General features: G+C 42.9%; 1 protein-coding gene across 1 annotated transcript in view; it reads right to left on the reverse strand.

Annotated features, from left to right (window-relative positions):
• Positions 1–19,031, reverse strand: part of KCNT2 (potassium sodium-activated channel subfamily T member 2) — a 222,524-nt gene that overhangs the window by 151,251 nt on the left and 52,242 nt on the right. The window contains 1 exon segment of the mRNA XM_033151401.1: positions 1,323–1,402. Coding sequence (XP_033007292.1) covers positions 1,323–1,402 — 80 coding nt within the window.

Raw genomic sequence — 19,031 nt, forward strand, 5'->3', positions numbered from 1 at the left:
TTATGAATCATAAAGTATCTCCAACCGATTTAAAAACAAACATACACTTGTACTCAAGTGGTTAATAGTGACTTGACGTTCAGATCCAATTCAAGTGGCTTCAATGCAGCTTAAGCATAACACTCAAAGTCCCACAATAAATAGCTCCGTGGAACCAGAAGTGGAAGCTACTGATGGGTGAACTCTTCTTTAGCTTGACTCTGATACACAAGCAAACAATTGTAGCATTGTTGTAGAATTTGCATTCAAAACTGAGACTGTGACCCAAAGAAGTCAAGACCAGACAGAATGGCGTGGGGTGGGGAGTTTACACGTTTCCCTAGAATGGCAGATTTTAAAATTATAAATTGGATTGAAGGAGCGAGGATTACATCTAATAGGGGAAAAAACGATGTAACTTTTAATTGTATGTCTGAGTGCATAAGAGAAATGCTTAGTGGATGGACCCAAATGCAATGCTCAGGAATGCAAGTTAAAAGGGATATCTATGCCTGGGAACCCAGAGGTCCAATGCCAGGTAGGATAATTGGGGCATTGGTCTGACTTGGACTCTCTCACATTCAACTTGCTGTAGAAAGATCCACCAGGATCCCTGGCTGGGTTCCTACACTTCTTGGCAGCCATGAAAGGAAGCTGCTTACTCCAGCTATCTTAAAGCTGGCACAGTTTGTAGGCTGCACTTCCAGAAATGTTCCATTGGCCAAAATATAGTGAGAGACTTGCTACTCCCCCCCCAAAAAAAAAGACACCCCCCCCCCGAAAACAGTGCATTTTAGATAAACTGAGCCTTTGACTGAAGAGGAAAAAACGCAGCAAGGTTTTCGTCTTATTGTGGCATTGTGCCTAGATCTGTTTGTCTGTTGGGATTTTTTATAGAGCATCATGGTTATATATTAAAAGAGCATGTGATGGGGGAAGTTTGCAGCATTAAAACACTGTTTGTTGAGGCTGTGCAAATATTAAATCGATTAAATACATAAGCAACAAACAACTAACAAGCAGAATGTGAATTTGGGAACACAGGGTGGCAATCAATTAATATTTACTCAGAACAGACCCATCAAAAGTAATGAACATGGCTACATTCCCCTAGAGATGTAACATATAACCACCATCAGCAAGCATTATTGTTTAGAGCGGGGTTTCCCGAATGCTGGTTTCCAGCTGGTTTTGGGACTACAATTCCCATCATCCCTGGTCCTGCTAGCTAGGGATGATGGGAGTTGTAGTCCAACAACAGTCGGCAGCTCAAGTTTAGGAAACCCGGGTTTAGAAGATGCACTATTACACCCACACGTAGTAAGAGAGAGAAAAATGCTTACTTGATCTTTGGTTTTTGATGAAAAATAACTTTAGCCTCTCTTTAAATGTGTTTTCATTCATGTAGAATTCAACTTGTACTCTAAAAAGAAAAGAAAAACTTCAGATAGGAGGCTGATGCTAGCACGTTAAATACAAAGAGATGACAGTTACATACATGCCCTTTCGGCATTTGCCCAGCATAAAAACCACAAGCACAAACTTACTTTGTAAAATTCAGAAGCATCTTCAAACATTATATTTCCAGGGAGTTACTATGGCCAGAAATTCAGCTGCATTGCTTTGCACCTCTTCTCGCCCCTTGGGCCCTGGAACACCATCTAGTTGCAGCAATGAATCCAACGCTATTGTGACTGGTTGTCCTGATTTCTGTAAACCGACAACTAATGGGTGGCCACAGAGTTTCAAAAGGCACGTTCATGCTCCTCGGTGACTGGAAACTTATCTTACAACACCTCTGTATTTCACAGGCAGGCGCGGAGGATGCCGCCCGGCTACCCGGGGCGGCAAACCCGGAAGCACCCGGGGCCGGGGCGTGGTTTCGTTCCCAACATGCATGCGCACTCATTGAAACTAATGAACAAAAATAACCGAGGTCTATTAATTTAAGGTTTTCCCAGTAGTAATGTACAGAAGTGAGAGCTGGACCATAAAGAAGGCTGATCGCTGAAGAATTGATGCTTTTGAATTATGGTGCTGGAGGAGACTCTTGAGAGTCCCATGGACTGCAAGAAGATCAAACCTATCCATTCTCAAAGAAATCAGCCCTGAGTGCTCACTAGAAGGATAGATCCTGAAGTTGAGCTCCAGTACTTTGGCCACCTCATGAGAAGAGAAGACTCCCTAGAAAAGACCCTGATATTGGGAAAGATGGAGGGCACAAGGAGAAGGGGACAACAGAGGATGAGATGGTTGGACAGTGTTCTCGAAGCTACTGCGGGAGGCAGTGAAGGATAGGCGTGCCTGGCGTGCTCTGGTCCATGGGGTCACGAAGAGTCGGACACGACTGAATGACTGAACAACAACAACAACAATTAATTTAAGTGAGTCTGCTCTGTGTAAAACATAGTTGGATGAAATCCATGGACCCCTTTCACACCTATAATGTGTGAAGGTGATTTATGTTTCTAAAGTTAGAACTGTTGCTACACTTTCATAGAAATGTTGGACACATCAGCAGGGCAGCTGACATTCTCACAAGCCTCAAAGGTGCCCAGCGTTCCCTATGTTCCATATTTTTTCCGTGTATCGGACAATTTATTATTATTATTTAAAAATGTTAAAAATTGGGGGTTGTCTTGTACACAGATAGTGCAGAGTGGGGATGGGCAATTGGTGTCAGCCGCGTGCAGGAGATTGTCAGCAGCGATTGGGCAGGTGATTGGCGGCTGCGGCAAGGCCTGTTGGCGATTCGCTGCTGCAGCAGCAATTGGGTGAGAGATTGGTGGCCGCTGGCAGTGAGGAGGCAGACAATTGTTGGGTTCGGCGAGGCATGCAATTGGTATCGCAGTCAGGCGGGTGAGCGATTGGCAGCAATTCCCCCCGCTCCCCGAAAAGCTCAACAACTCTGGCCAATCTCCCTCCATTTCTTTAATTTGGGTCCCCCAAAATAGGGGTCGTCTTATACACAGGGTGTGTGTGTGTGTGTGTGTGTGTGTGTGTGTGTTATACATGGAAAAATACGGTAATAAGTCAAGGCCTGGCTACATACATATTTAGGTTAACACACAATTTAACAGAGACAATGCTAATTTGCAAGTTTATCCAAGGATCAGTTTCCCCCAGAACAAATCTAGTGGTTTTTTACACAGCAAGTGGAATGATCCCAAGGCTAGGCAGTGGAAAAGTTTCTATAACCAAGGGTCTCCTCCTGCGAATATTACCCTGTAAGGAAACCAGTTCTATAAACTCAGCCGTAGCGTGACTAATATAGTGGCACTTTTAAATCCTCACATTGTTTGATGTCGTGCCGCATTCAAAACCACAGATTTTACTTTTCACAGAAAATTTTAAGTAGGTGAATAAAGGCATTCAAGTTCACGGGCCTCGTTAATTTAACTTAAAAAGGAAGCAAGTATTCCCACTTTATTCAGGTGGTTTTGAGCTGCACACCTATATTTTCAGGGGGGAAATTACAGCACTCATGTGACACAAAAGAATAGCAGGGTAACAGTGCGAGGTGATGGCATGCTAATGAGGAGAGCGAGTGGGGGAGCTAAGCGCTTTCCTATAAAGCACCCATTGTGAGTGGCTCTGATAACCTAATAGTGCCCTATTCCTACTTCTCATTCCTTAGCAACCACAGCTGCCAAGCGGATTGGCATTCCTGTGCGATAGTTTCCATGACAAACAAGGATGGCAAAAGGCAAGCAATTGATTATTTGAACGCCTCAGCACCCTTTCATACTTCAGTGACAACTTGTCGGGTCCTCCAGGCAAAGTCTGAGCCCTCCCCCCTTCCTTGTCACAAGACTAGAACAAAATATCCGCAGCAGGGAGTATAAAAGGAAGGGGGCCGACAAGCAGGTGGACAGTCAGGAGGTAAATAGGTTAGACTGGGTCTTTATATTGACAAGCTATGATAGAGCTCTGCAGCCATGCCACTCCTTCCTGTAATCTCCAGGTAAGATGTGAAGCCTGGGGCTATGCAGAAGATTTCACTTTCTTGGGCTCAAAGGATCACTGCAGATGGAGACAGCAGTCACGAAATTAGGAGATGCCTGCTTCTTGGGAGAAAAGCAATGACAAACCTAGAAAGCATCTTAAAAAGCAAAGACATCACCCTGCTGACAAAGGTCCGTATAGTTAAAGCTATGGTTTTCCCAGTAGTAATGTACGGAAGTGAGAGCTGGACCATAAAGAAGGCTGATCGCCGAAGAATTGATGCTTTTGAATTATGGTGCTGGAGGAGACTCTTGAGAGTCCCATGGACTGCAAGAAGATCAAACCAATCCATTCTTAAAGAAATCAGCCCTGAGTGCTCACTAGAAGGACAGATCCTGAAGTTGAGGCTCCAGTACTTTGGCCACCTCATGAGAAGGGAAGACTCCCTAGAAAAGACCCTGATGTTGGGAAAGATGGAGGGCACAAGGAGAAGGGGACGACAGAGGATGAGATGGTTGGACAGTGTTCTCGAAGCTACTAACATGAGTTTGGCCAAACTGCGAGAGGCAGTGAAAGATAGGCGTGCCTGGCGTGCTCTGGTCCATGGGGTAACGAAGAGTCGGACACGACTGAACGACTGAACAACAACAACAACATGCAGAAGAACCCCCACATTGTGTCTACACCCCGTGGATGCGTAAAGCCAGCTTTCGAATAACTGACACTGGAGTGGAGAGCTGCAACAGTGTGGATCACTCCTATTATGTGGTTAGGAGTGTTGCAAGTTATTGCGGTGAGGCAGGAAGCCTCAACACTCATGAGGCTCCAATATCATAAAAGTGATGTAAGAACTCAGTTTCTGAAAGGCAAGCTACAGATATACTAAGGGAACCCAGCAGACCTTGGCTACATAGCGGGTGGTGCTGTGGTCTAAAGCACTGAGCCTCTTTTGCTTGCCAATCAGAAGGTCGGCGGTTTGAATTTGCGCAACGGGGGGAGCTCCCGTTGCTCTGCCCCAGCTCCTGCCAACCTAGCAGTTTGAAAGCATGCCAGTGCAAGTAGATAAATAGGTACCGCTACGGCAGGAAGGTAAATGGCATTTCCGTGCGCTCTGGCTTCCGTCACAGTGTTCTGTTGCGCCAGAAGTGGTTTAGTTGTGTTGGCCACATGACCCGGAAAGTTGTCTGTGGACAAACGCCGGCCCCCTCAGCCTGAAAGCGAGATGAGTGCCACAACCCCATAGTCGCCTTTGACTGGACTTAACTGCCCAGGAGGGGGGGTCCTTTACCTTTTATATAGCATTCAGTGAAAAGAGAGGGACTCTCAGAAACTGGTTGAAACAAATGTTCAATCCTTGCCTGACATTTACTTTGGTTTAAATGCAACGCCAGTGCTACACCTAAGATACATAAGGGCCAGAACCCATGATAGATAGATAGATAGATAGATAGATAGATAGATAGATCTCAATCCCCAGTTGAAAGGAGCTCAAGCAGCAGGGCTAAACAAAAGCCCTGTTTGCCTACCCACTCTCCTGCGATTCCAGTCACAATGAAAATTTTTAAATCACAGGAGGAGCCTATGTAAGTACTGCACACAATGTTGTGGAGGGTAGGGCGATTAAAAAAAAAACAATTCTCCTGTCAGACTGGGAATATCCCCAGTTTAAGGTATTCCACCATTCTTCAGCAGAGTTTTTTTTTCAGCAAAGCAAGCGGCTCACGTATATTACAAACAAAGCTTTAATAATAAAGAAAATGGTAACACCATAACACACTGTCTGAGAGAAACTAAAACAACATTGTGAGGCAAGAAGGACAGTTGGCTTCTCTAACTGAACTGAACTGAACTGAACTGAACTGAACACTCGAAGGGAGAGGCTGATTCTGGAGCAGAACACAGAAGCCCCACCCACCAGATGACAGACATTCTACTATTCAAATTAGACCCCAGTGTTTTTCTTACACACAACTCCATGCAACAGAAGTTAAACCAGGAGGACTTTGAGGACAGGGACAGAGGGGACATGACCAGTGCTTTTATTTTAGAAAAAAAAGGGCAGGTACTCACCAGCAAGCAGGCAGAGGGGACAGCGCATGATGAGGTGGGGGTGAAACCTGGCACCAATGCTGGATGGTGAGGGCGGGTTAGCTGTTTGAGACCCCTTGCCCACCCGTTCACCTACTGGGGCACTGCCACTCAGGTGAAGAACCTGGTTTTGGGAAGGAGGCAGCAGAGTTCCAGGATCCTGTCAGAGCATCTCCTTTTCTAAGCTGGGCAAACACTTCCCGGACTTGGGAAGGAGCTGCAATGTTATGATGGGATCCAAAAGCCCTTCTGCCACCTTCACCCCCAAGGGTGGCGATACTGTGTGCCATTGCGTACTGCCAGAAAAAAGCATTTATCTCCTCTCCCCACACCTCCACTCTTCACGTGCATGATTGGAATCGCATGAGGGGGAACAGGGCTATGACAATCTCTTCCCAAAACCAGCAGGAATTGCTGCCAGAATTGAGAATACTGATCTGGGAAAGCTAATGGTCTGATCCAGTATTAAGCAACTTCATGTGTTCCCATCACTAGCATGCACTCCATGAAGGAATGCAGTCCTCAACTGATTCAGTTTAAGTGGGGAAGCAAATAAATAGGTTTAATAGGTTTAATCAAGAAGCAATAAACGAATGAAGAGGATGAATGGGCCAATGATGCTTATAAGGCCACTAAACTCAACACACTCAGATAAGTTTCAGTTGTCCTTCTGGCAATAAAGCTGCTAGCACCTTTGCAAAGCTAAGCAGGGTCAGGTATGGTTTTGAGCCGGAAGGGGAACCATGTGTTGCGATTCCTGCATTGCAGGACATCGGACTAGATGACCCTCGGGGTCCCTTTCAACTCTACAATTCTGTGCCTTTCTGATTCTATAATGGACTCCTTGTTGCACACAGGGACCTCTCAATGCATTTTAGCATGCTAACACAGCTTCACAAAGGAATCTTCAAAAGTTACTAGCTCTTCTTACTAGACAAAAAACACATGAACTGCTCACACATAAGCAGAGTTGAACGTCAGCAACAGCCTGAAAGGAAAGAACCAAAATATTTCCTTGTCTGGTCACTTGGAAATTATTTTCTTTTACTTGTGCCACAGGTGCTCAAAAAAGGGCAATTTCAATCCTACACTAATGGATTTCCAATGAATATAAAGTAGTATGCAGGCGGTCGACAAACAGGGAGGTAGGAATCACCCATTTACCATGGAGTGACCACTTCCTGGTGAAGTTTGGGCTCGTACCAGCGGACCTACCCTGCAGAGGTGAGGGACCAGTTAAGATGGCCCATCCTGGAGACTAATGGAAATGGAATGCTCTGGGTGTTTCTACAATGGATAGGGTGAGTGATTCTGCTGAGGATCCTGTCTCGCTGTGGAATGGTGGGATGATGAGGGCCATCGACACAATCCTTCTTATGATCCTTCTTTAGCATAGTGGACCCCAGTAAGCTCATGGGTTACTGAAGAGCTGCATATAATGAAACAGTCAAGAAAGGACTGAGCAGGTGGCTTAGAACTTGAAGCCAGCAGAGTACTTACTAGGGCACATAATTGCACCTACCAAGTACCAGCTGAGGCAGCTAGGAAGAGGTTCTTTGCTGCTTCCATTGCGCACACGTACATACACACGAATGAAATCATAACATCCAAAGCAGTCAGATCTCACCCTCTGTCAGATCTATGAGGTCTAGAGCTAATCTTACAATTTTCTGTGCACTGGGTCCATGTTTATTATTTCCTGGGGAATAATTCGAGAACAATAATCACAGAAAGGCATTATTTGATACTTAGAACCAGTGCTTTTTTTCCGGATGCTCCCCAAGGGTACGCAGGACTAGCACCTCTTTTTTCTTTGTTAATAAGTGTGGCACTTACTGTAGCAACTTCATTTTTTTCTAGGAAAAAAAGCACTGCTTAGAACTACTAAGGAAATATTGCTACTCTTCACAGCTGTGCCAAGTTCTTACATTATCCAAAACTAAGATCCTCTAAGCATGAATATTCGGAATAATTACTTTCAGATGAAGCTACTATACTAACAGCCAAAAAGCAGACTAATCCTGAATGAAGGCAACAGAACTGCAATATGTAAAAAAAACCTCCACCTCACCATACTAAGATTTCCAAAGCGATGCAGAGATTTACTAATGGATACATGGTCTGTGAACATTTCACTCATCAATCACCCTAGCCTGCCATCAAAGTCTAGACTCAAAATATGTTGGCACATTAGAGCATTTCACAACAGAATAATCCTGTCAAAATCCATTTTTATTCATCTATTCATGATAGAAATGTTTGGCTTAAATGAGTGCAATTTATGCATCCTAAAAGGCTCGGATCCCAGGCACACTCTCTTCCCTTGTAGCCAAAATTTGCTTTGGATAAAACAGGAAATTTACACAGCGATCGATTAGAGCTCAGAAGATCCTGTGGCTCATTATTTCTAGAGGTAGCCTCATTACCGCGACAACCCGTGGCAATGTCTTAATGTCTTTTTTATTTTACATACTAGGAAAGTTCAAACCTGGAGATTTACAGCGCCTTGAGATGACTCACAGCATTATAATAGCGATAAGCACCCAACTTACTTTATTTGTAGAGCATTTTAAAGCCAATTATAGGAACATTAAACCGTCTCTCAAAACAATGTCACATGGCAAAAGGTGATGTTTTTGTGCTGGCTACAATTCAGCAATTGAAGAAAGACCTACAAGTAGCATAACTGGTTTACAACTCATGAAACGTGAGGTCTTTGTATGGTTTGGGGTTCGCAGTGGGAGAGGACTGGGCTCTTGAACATTTAACAGCTGCTCAGCAGCCAGAAATTCAATGGGTGAAGCTTTTTTCTAGTATGGCCCTCACTTCAGGTCCTGCACCCCACTCAGACAGGAGGGTAATGATTTGTATATAACTCAAGGTGTATGCAAATTTTGTGGAAATTTGTATCCACTTTTGCAAATGGGGGCAGAGAATCCAATCCATACAGTGTACCGGACCTAGAAAACCATGTTGTCATCCCTGGTCACAGCAGGTGAAAGAGAAAGCAGACAATGATACTCGAGGGGGAAAGGGTGAGAGAAGGCACAATTGCCTTCCCCAGTGCACTGAAAGAGTTAAAAAGTAGGCTAGCCATTGCCCAGACTGAGATGGGGCAAAACTTAAATATGAGTACAGCAATATGAAAAGAGCAGTTTATGTATATAGTCCATCAATATTTCCATACACAGCAGCCTTCATTTGAACTCTTTTCCAATGCGGGGGTTGGACTAGATGACCCTTGGGATCCCTCCCAACTCTACAATTCTACAATTCTATGGTTTTTGTCAAGTGCCTGAAGCGGTTTATTTCATACCTTTTAAAGCTGATTGTTGACAAGAAATAGTCAGCAGGTATTCTTTTCAATCTATGACAACAGATCTTCCTACACACACTCATTCACACTCTGATATGGATTGACAAAAGCAATTCAGTTGAAAAGTTGTCGCTGGTGTCAGCAATGACAACTGAAAACCCTAGAACTTAAAAATATAGGCATGGGGTGTGATTGTTCATTTGCGGTTGGCTGTGGTGATCTTTGGTTTTCTGTGTGAGTGGGGTTGGTGGGTGTTTTGGATCAGGTTAGCCATATTGATTTGTATGCTGTCGGTAGATTTTTGTCATTGTCTTGTTGGGCTGTGTGTGTGATGAAGGGGAACCTTCTGTTTGTCCGTGCCAGTTTTAGGTTACCGGTTAGTTTTTCTAGTAGGGCTGTTTCCCATACTACCAAACACAAGCGAACAACAGAGAACCTACACAATCAACGCTGACACCAAACCCTACATATATTAAGGAAAATAGAAACATCGTCACCCCACTTCACCCATCCCACCCCATCCCACCCACCTCCTTTCCCCTTTCTCTCCCTAATGTCTCAACAACCCAACCTGATTAGGTAAAAATGTTACATGGGGGAAAAATATGAGACAGACATCGCATACACTTTTGTAAATCAAGAAAATCATATAGATAGATAGATAGATAGATAGATAGACAGATAGATATAGATATATATAGATATAGTCATGGCCATACGGAGACAGATTATCAGAGGGGAGGAAGGCAATAAACCCCTGCTTAAGAGAAGGTGAATGTTCACAGTTCCATGAAAAGTGAGGTGGCGAATGCCAAAATGGTGGAGGCAAAAGAGGATCTTGGAAAACCCAGAGGCTGGGAAGGACTTGCAAAAGCAAATTATGGAGCACCAAGTGTGAGGAACACCCTGAGGAATAAGTGTTGAAAAGCCATTGCCTCTTAAAACATCCCAGTGGACGAGCCATAAATCTCCAACATCCCAGGGGCTCTGCTGTCAATCCAAAGAGATAAAACAGCTGACATCAGAAATCTACCTCCCTGCGCAAGTGAAAAGTAACAGTTGGAAGCAAAAAAAAAAGAGATTGGGAATATAAGAGCTAGACCAGGAAAGAGAAACAATTCAGTTCCCTTTGGGGGAAACAAGATTTTCTATTTCAGTTCTTCACCTTTTCTTTCTTCTATTGTTGATGTTGTTGCTACTGATTTTCACTATTTTTCAATTATACACGGCTTAATTGTATGTAAAAGATTTCAAATGGATTACAAAATATATACAATATACAGTACACTAAAATTGCCCCCGAAAAATCAAAGTTAAAAGCAAGTTTCAAAAATGGAAAAAATAATCAATAAAAATAATCAAAAGTATACATTATAAGCTAAGGTTACAGCTTAATATGCATGTCAAGTTTATGGTTTGTCTAAAAAGAAATGTTTTTAGCTGGAAAGGATGCAGCAATGACAATTGCCCAAAGTCAATTGATGTGAGTTCCATGATTATTTCATATGCTTCCTAGAACTGTAAATAAATTAGAAAACAAATATCTGCACAGAGAAAAGGTGTGTGCTAAAAGAGAAGTAGGCTAGAATTCTTCTTCTTAAGGTGCTAGTTTTTTAGGGGGGGGGGAAGTACAATGAGAAGGGGGAGCTAGTCTAGGCTACTATTCCATCAAAAGAGCAGAAGAACATGAAAAAGCCAGCAGTAGCAGGCCAGTGACCCATCTTGTCCAGCATCCTGTTCTCAATCAGATGTCCGTGGGAAACCCACAAGCAGGATTCAAACACAAAGCACTCTCCACTCCTGTGGTTTCCAGCAACTGGTATTCAGAAGCATTGTTGCCTCCAATAATAAGCACTCCAAAAGGCAAACTGAAGTGGTCCAGCCTAGAAATAGGTTTCACCACCTCAGTAAGAACAACGCCCAGGGCAGGCTATTCAATCAACTATTTGCTGAGACTGAGAGGAGGGTTTCCCCACCCAGTTTTTGGTGGCAATAGTTAAAATGAACCATTAGCTCATTCAACCCACATTTTGCCAGCTTCCTCGCAAAAAATATATATATAATTGGGGGCTTTGTCAAAAGCTTCACTGAATTCAAGATACACAGTATGTCCACAGGATTACCCTGATCCACCAAGCCTGTAGCTCCATAAAAAAAAAAAAACAATGAGATTTGTCTGGCATGACTTGTTTTTGAGAAAGCCATGCTAAGTCTTAGTAATCTACTACCCTTTTACTCTGTTCTGAGAAGGTAAACTAGCATTAGTAAGTTTTCTCTGGAGTTTGATGTCAATCACTAATTCAGTTCTTCTACCTGTATATAGTTGTGATTTGTTTCTCTTGTAAAACAGACTTCGTTTCTTAGTGATGTTACACTTCCTCTGAATTGCCACTTGAAAAACAGACATACACAATGGGGCCATTCACATTTCACAGTCCTCACAATATTTCCTGAAGGAATTAGTTTAGTGAATAAGCTGTTGTTATACTCAATCTGGACTTATTCTCTTGCGAGACTTAAACACATTAAGAAATAACTGTTCACAATAATTACTTCAGTTATGGACCATACCCTGAAAATGCAATAAGAATTCTTCCCCAATCCTCTGGTTCCTGCATTTACATCCATCGTTTTTAAGCAATTAAACAATATGATTAACACCTGCCAGGAGGCTCGCACCAATTGAGAAAGTTGCAAGTGCTAATATACAAACCGGCATTGCATATTAGACTCTTGAACAGCACTATTCCACATGTGTGTGAGTGCCATTTGTCTGCTTTCTCTTTCTGAGCGAACAAAATCAAATAAAAATTGGAACACGAAATAGGAACTGGAAGTAGAACAGAAGTGTAAGAAGACAGCAATTTCTATTCTGGGTTTGTCACAATCAGCAATTTCCCCATTTCTGCTGCCGCTAAACAGCAAATGTGGGACCTTCTGATGCAAAAATCATGCACCTGACCGTGCCCCCTTCTTCTTACTCAAAATTGCTATATTAGTGAGCTATTTGGGGGTTCACATTTCCATGGTCTCACGGTAAAATGAAAATACTAATGCACTACCTAGCTGTTGTGAGAGCAACCGCAAGGCAGTTTGTAAGGCGTTATTCCCAGCTGGGAAGAAAATGAATCACTCCCCCAAAAAACACAGAGAACAAAAGAGGACACAGCTTCCCACAGGCTTAATTATATGTATAGATAATTCAGAAATAATTACTACAACTTAGAGATATAGTAATTTAACTGGGGTGGGGTGGGGGAGAGACTGTGACCATGTGGCCTGAGTGCCTCCTCAGCCTGCAGTCCAAGAAGAATATCTCTTCTTATGGCTCTCTCTCTCTTCAAAGCGGACTTGAAGAAACAGACAACTACAGGTGAAACTCGAAAAATTACAATATCGTGGGAAATTTCATTTATGTAAGCAATTGTCTTCATTAGCTACTGGAGTTTAATATATGAGATAGACTCATGACATGCAAAGCGAGATATGCCAAGCCTTTATTTGTTATAATTGTGGTGATTATGGCGTCCAGCTGATGAAAACCCCAAAGTTGAAATTGTTAATTTGGGGTTCTCATCAGCTGTACACCATAATCACCACAATTATAACAAATAAAGGCTTGACATATCTTGCTTTGCATGTCGTGAGTCTATCTCGTATATTAGTTTCACCTTTTAAGTTGAGTTACTGAAAGAATTGATGCTTTTGAATTATGGTGCTGGAGGAGACTCTTGAGAGTCCCATGGACTGCAAGAAGATCAAACCTATCCATTCTCAAAGAAATCAGCCCTGAGTGCTCACTAGAAGGACAGATCCTGAAGTTGAGGCTCCAGTACTTTGGCCACCTCATGAGAAGAGAAGACTCCCTGGAAAAGACCCTGATGCTGGGAAAGATGGAGGGCACAAGGAGAAGGGGACGACAGAAGATGAGATGGTTGGACAGTGTTCTCGAAGCTACTAACATGAGTTTGGCCAAACTGCGAGAGGCAGTGAAGGATAGGCGTGCCTGGCGTGCTCTGGTCCATGGGGTCACGAAGAGTCGGACACGACTGAACGACTGAACAACAACAACAAACTGAAAGAAATGAACCTTTCCACGACATTCTAATTTTTCGAGTTTCACCTGTACTTCACAGAGGAGTATCCTATATAAGGTGGATCCTCCTGGCTCTGCTTCTCCTCCTTTTGGTCACTGCCTGTCATTTCAAAGCATTCAGCAGTGACAAGCATGAGGAAAGGGGGCTATCTTTGAAAAGACTCAGAAACTACAACTAAATGGAGACTATTATTTGTGGTGCAGCACCGCTTTCGGTTGTATTTAATTTTTTGATTCAGATTTTTATGCAAACGGCTAGTACAATAAAGTTATTTGGATTGGAATGGAATTAAGGCTGCCAGACCGGTGACTGGGAGCAGCCACCGAGACCATATCACACTGATCCTAAAGGATCTACATTGGCTCCCAGTACAATTTCTGAGCACAATTCAAAGTGTTGGTGATGATCTTTAAAGCCCTAAACAGCCTTGGCCCTGTATACCTGAAGGAGCATCTCCACCTCCATTGTCCAGCCCAGACACTGAGGTCCAGCTCCAAGGGCCTTTTTGGTAGTTCCCTCACTTTGAGAAGTGACGTTGCAGGGAACCAGGCAGAGGGCCTTCTCAGCAGAGGTGCCCTCCCTGTGGAACGCCCTCCCATCAGACGTCAAGGAGACAAACAACTATCTGACTTTTAGAAGACCTCTGAAGACAGCCCTGTATCAGGAAGTTTTTGATGTTTGATGTTTTACTATGTTTTTATGTGTTGGAAGCCATCCAGAGTGGGAGAGAATGGACAGAAGGAAGAGAAGTGAGAAGGTGAACTCACTCGATGAGGAGGACCGCTGAGGTCACACACATTCTTCAAAAAACAAACAAGGAGGAGTTTGGATTTGATATCCCGCTTTATCACTACCCGAAGGAGTCTCAAAGCGGCTAACATTCTCCTTTCCCTTCCTCCCGCACAACAAACACTCTGGGAGGTGAGTGGGGCTGAGAGACTTCAAAGAAGTGTGACTAGCCCAAGGTCACCCAGCAGCTGCATGTGGAGGAGCGGAGACGCGAACCCGGTTCACCAGATTACGAGTCTACCGCTCTTAACCACTACACCACACTGGCTCTCACAACAACCTGGAACCAGCACTGTGTGTTAGATAAAATAGCAGAAACCACATGTAACAATGGATCAATGCACAGAACAACAGTTCATATGATGCCCTTGGCAACAACAACAACAAAGTTCTTCAGTGATCATTCTGTAACATGTTTAAACATATGGTGCAGAGTACCTATTTCTATATAAGCATTTCATGGAGCAGATAATTATAATATGTATAGCAAACAAAAATATTTGCTACAGTAGATGTCTAGAATTTAATGAAGGTCTCAGTTCAGACCTATTGAGGCTGTTTTTTGATAACTGAAAACCGAAGAAACAGCATTCACCTGTGTGACAACCATCTAAATAAGACTGTCACTGTTCAGTGGCGTATGTCTGAAAAGAAGGCAAATTTATCTCTCTATCTCACAAAAATTCACCTGGGACCATCAAGGAAGTTTGCATACGAATGCCAACATCCATTGAAGTCTGGAGCCTACAACATACACAGTCAATTTTTTGTTTGTTTCCTTGAGACATCTACATCCCTCAGTTCTTTCTTCTGCCTTATTGCTAGAGGTTTCTATAAGAGTATCTCTCTTTTCATTAAATGGCATTCAGCTTAAATGCCAGACATAGCAGCAAGTGCCTTAAAAACCCTGGCAGGCCATATAAACACTTCGGAAGAAGACACCTTGTGCTAAAGCAGAGGTTGCAATTCTATTGTATCCTATAGAAAAGGCACAATGTGTTCTTGAAAGCAGAAAGTTCTATTTCCCAATGAACTCAAACAATTTAAGTGAAAACAAAATCGAAAATTCTTTCTAGTAGCACCTTAGAGACCAACTGAGTTAGTTGCTGGTATGAGCTTTCGTGTGCATGCACACTTCTTCAGATACACTGAAACAGAAGTCACCAGATCCTTAAATATAGTGGGGGAGTGGGGAGGGGTATTACTCAGAAGGGTGGTGGGAATGGGTGATAGGCTGATAAGTGTGGAAAACCTGTTGACGACTCTAAACGGCTGCAATTAGTCTTGCAGGGAAGGGGTGAGATGGCTAAAGATGGCTTTGTTATGTATAATGAGATAAGAATCCAATGTCTTTGTTCAAACCAGGTTTCTCCATGGTTTTAAGTTTGGTGATTAGTTGCAATTCAGCCACTTCTCTTTCCAGTCTATTTCTGAAATTTCTTTGTATTAAGACAGCTACTTTGAGATCTTTTATAGAATGTCCTGGGAGATTGAAGTGTAATTTAAGTGAAGGAGGAGATGAAGAAGAAAAGGGGAAGGAGGAGAGGGAGCATGGACAACTATGTTTAGTAATGTTCAAATTACCTCTGAAAAACACCATGGCAGATGGGATCCTAAATATACCACAACACCGGAGAGCCAAAGAAAATGGGTGTTTTCTCCCCTTTCAGGTTTTGTTTTTTTTACTAATTAAATTACAATGCGGTCTCTAAAACAACATGGCTTAGATGTCTCTCTTTGAGATTTTTTTTTTTTTTTGCTAAAAACAGTCTTGCACTTAATTTTTAATGGCTTTTAACGGCAGGCAGGTGCTCAAATCACTTAGCAAAAATCAGAATTGTAGCCTAGGTAATTAACATCCACGTAAGTGGAAGGGTCTGCCAAGAATGCAAAATTTATCCCTGGAAAATAGAAACTTTTATTTTAGTGGTAATATCTAATGCGCGCGATATGTTAAGAGATGACCATACAAAACGCTTCGAACTTTTCAGCTCAACCAGCGGTTTAACTATCCCATTGTATTGCTTTGTCTGTGATAAGAACGTCATTTCAGTCCTTTACTTGAGCACCAAAGTAGCAGCAGCGTAAACACGAATAAACAGGGCTTGCTACAAGTTAGCAGCCACTGCTTCCCAGTCTACATTAGAAACACACACTAGCACAATTACCTCAGTCCAGAATCCAAGTTTGGAGGTTCAAGTCCCGGAAAAGGTACAAACGTGGATCCACAGGGAACTAGTCTGGGAGACATAATACTTTTCTTCTGCGTTCTCCTGAAGTGACTTCGGTTTCTGCTCTTTCACTTCGAAGTATGAGCTTGAAGAGACTTTTCCTACATTTATTGGGCTATATTTACCTCCGCAGTCTTTTCACGTTTTGAGTATAGTTTTGCTTTTACCAACAGCTTGAAACTCAAGACTGCTCAATAGACTATTAAGGGGATTTTTATTTATTTGTTTTTTTAATGAGGCAGGAAGGCCAGTGCATTGGTTAACGTGATTATTTTGCAGAGCCCTGCACAATCATTAGTACCAAATAAGTTGTCACAGAACAACATTTTGTTCTTCCTGTGCTTCTTTGCCTTTCTTGTCCCCTATATGATTCATAAGCTAGGAGGAGTACATCACCCTTAGCCTTATTACATTACCAAAGAGGTGGATTTATTATACATTTATTAAACTTTATTAAATTTATTCATCGCTTCCCACAACCAGAGGAGGCCCCGAAGCAACTCGCGGAAAGCAAAGCAAAACAATGACCAGATGTAACAATGTATCCAGTAAAACAATACAAATTTGCAAATGGTTTTCGTTTAAAAATGCTTTTTTTAAAGAAAATAAAATAAAAGAACCAACCCTATCCAGCACAGACAGCAACATCAAAAAGTAGCCACTGAAAGCCAGACCACTATTGTGCACATAAGTAAGTTTTCGCATGGTGGAGGGGAGAAAAAAAGCAATTTTGACACCAGCCTAGCACAGGAGAGCATCCCAAAAACAGGAGCAAGGGAGGGCTACCACAAAAAAGGTCTATTCTCTTTAAAGGGGCTATCAGTGAAGGACCTCAGATGGCAATCCCTGGGTCAGAGTAAATTCTTATGGGGAAAGGTGATTCTTGAGGTATTGTGGGCCTGAAACAGGAACAGGCTTTGTATAGCTTTGTTCAGAAACAAATGGGAAACTAGTGCATTTGGCTAGAACCGGAGTTATAAATTCAGAGTGCCGGGTCCAGTAAATAATCTGACTGTGGAATTCGACACTGCCTGCCGTTTCTGGGACCTTGTTCAAAACAGAGGCCAAGCTACAACCCAGTATCGTAATCTGCCTTTGAGGTTACCAAAGCATAGAGCACAGAAACCAGGCTATCCCCATCCAAACAGGGTCACAGCTAAGGCACCAGCCCAACCTCATAAAAGGCGTCCCATGTGGACAACAGTAAATCCAAGACTACCTCCAAGCTGTGCACCTGCTCCTTCTAGAATGTGATTCCAATAAGAAAAGGGTTGCACTGAGGACTGAGGAACCGGCCACTAAAAATGTCTCTATCTTAGAGCTGCATCCAGTCCATTACCAAGGTCAGATACTGGTTCAACATATCCACCGCCACACTGGTTGAGATGAAAAGGAGAAATGGAGCTGTGTTGCCCTCAACGTACTCATGATGCACTTCAAAACTCTGGATGACCTCACTCAGCAGTTTCAGGTAGACGTTAAGCAGCACAGTAGATAGGATTAAACCTTTCAGAATCAACAGTGGAAGCTTCAAAGAGCCAAACAATATTTGCAGCACAAAACCATCACCAATATACGCTTTTCCTGTTCTTCCTATCAAATTTGTTTTCAATGGTAACTGTACCCCACTGCTTTCCTCTATTCTACCAGGTTTATGTTATGCCCTATACGACGAACCTCCTGCCAACTTCCCCTCTGTTACTAAGTGTATTTCTTCTGAGGTATTCGGGGTCACTTTTCCTATTCTCCCCACCTGGGTTAAAAATACCTCTCAGCTGTCAGTTCCAGGTCTCTCTCTCATTAGATCCCTCACTGCGTCAATTAGCTAAACCCTTTTAGCAACTGTGTAGCCTTACCAAGGTTTCTGCCCTTTTGCCCCTCCTGAGTGAAACTCTGATAAAAAAACAATCACCCTGTAAGTCTGTGCTGCCTTTCCCCTGAGTTCACCTTCTCATGAGCATCCATATATCGCTGGACCAAATAAATGACTCTTTTCTCTTGGCTCAACAAAAGCAAGTCTTTATTTCTTTCAGAACATCATGTTTCAAGTACTTCAATAGTTCATCAGCTTAGTTACATCTAAAGTATAAACTCTTTCAGTATAACCGACTGATCTTCATCCTATCCTAGCCTACCCACCACTATCCTGGTCCCACACCCTCCTTCTTCCAGTCACCACTCACTCCTTCCCCCTCTCTCTCCCCCTTTCCAACGGCTGCTCCCTCCTTTTTTAAAATGCGGAATGTCCCGCCTCCCACGAGCTAGCTGCCACTCAAACTGGAGTGAACGTTAACTCATAAAACACTGTGGGTTTCTGAAAATCCCTTAACTTATGGCCGATTCGTTACACCCTATATCTACGCTCTTTTACACAAGCAAGCATCCCATCTTGGCTTGAAGTCTTTTAGCATCGGCATATAAAACAGTGCATCTTTCCAAATGCCTTTGTTACGTGTGCTTTTTCCTACACTGCTTTGGCCTCTCTGAATTGCTGCTCCATCTGAACACTCATAAACATTGCACCCTCTTGCACCTTCATCCCTGGGGAATGATTTGCTGAGAACCAGTCGCTTCTCATCTCCTGTC

The sequence above is a fragment of the Lacerta agilis genome, chromosome 6 (genome assembly GCF_009819535.1).
Source record: "Lacerta agilis isolate rLacAgi1 chromosome 6, rLacAgi1.pri, whole genome shotgun sequence".
NCBI classification, from domain to species: Eukaryota; Metazoa; Chordata; class Lepidosauria; order Squamata; family Lacertidae; genus Lacerta; species Lacerta agilis.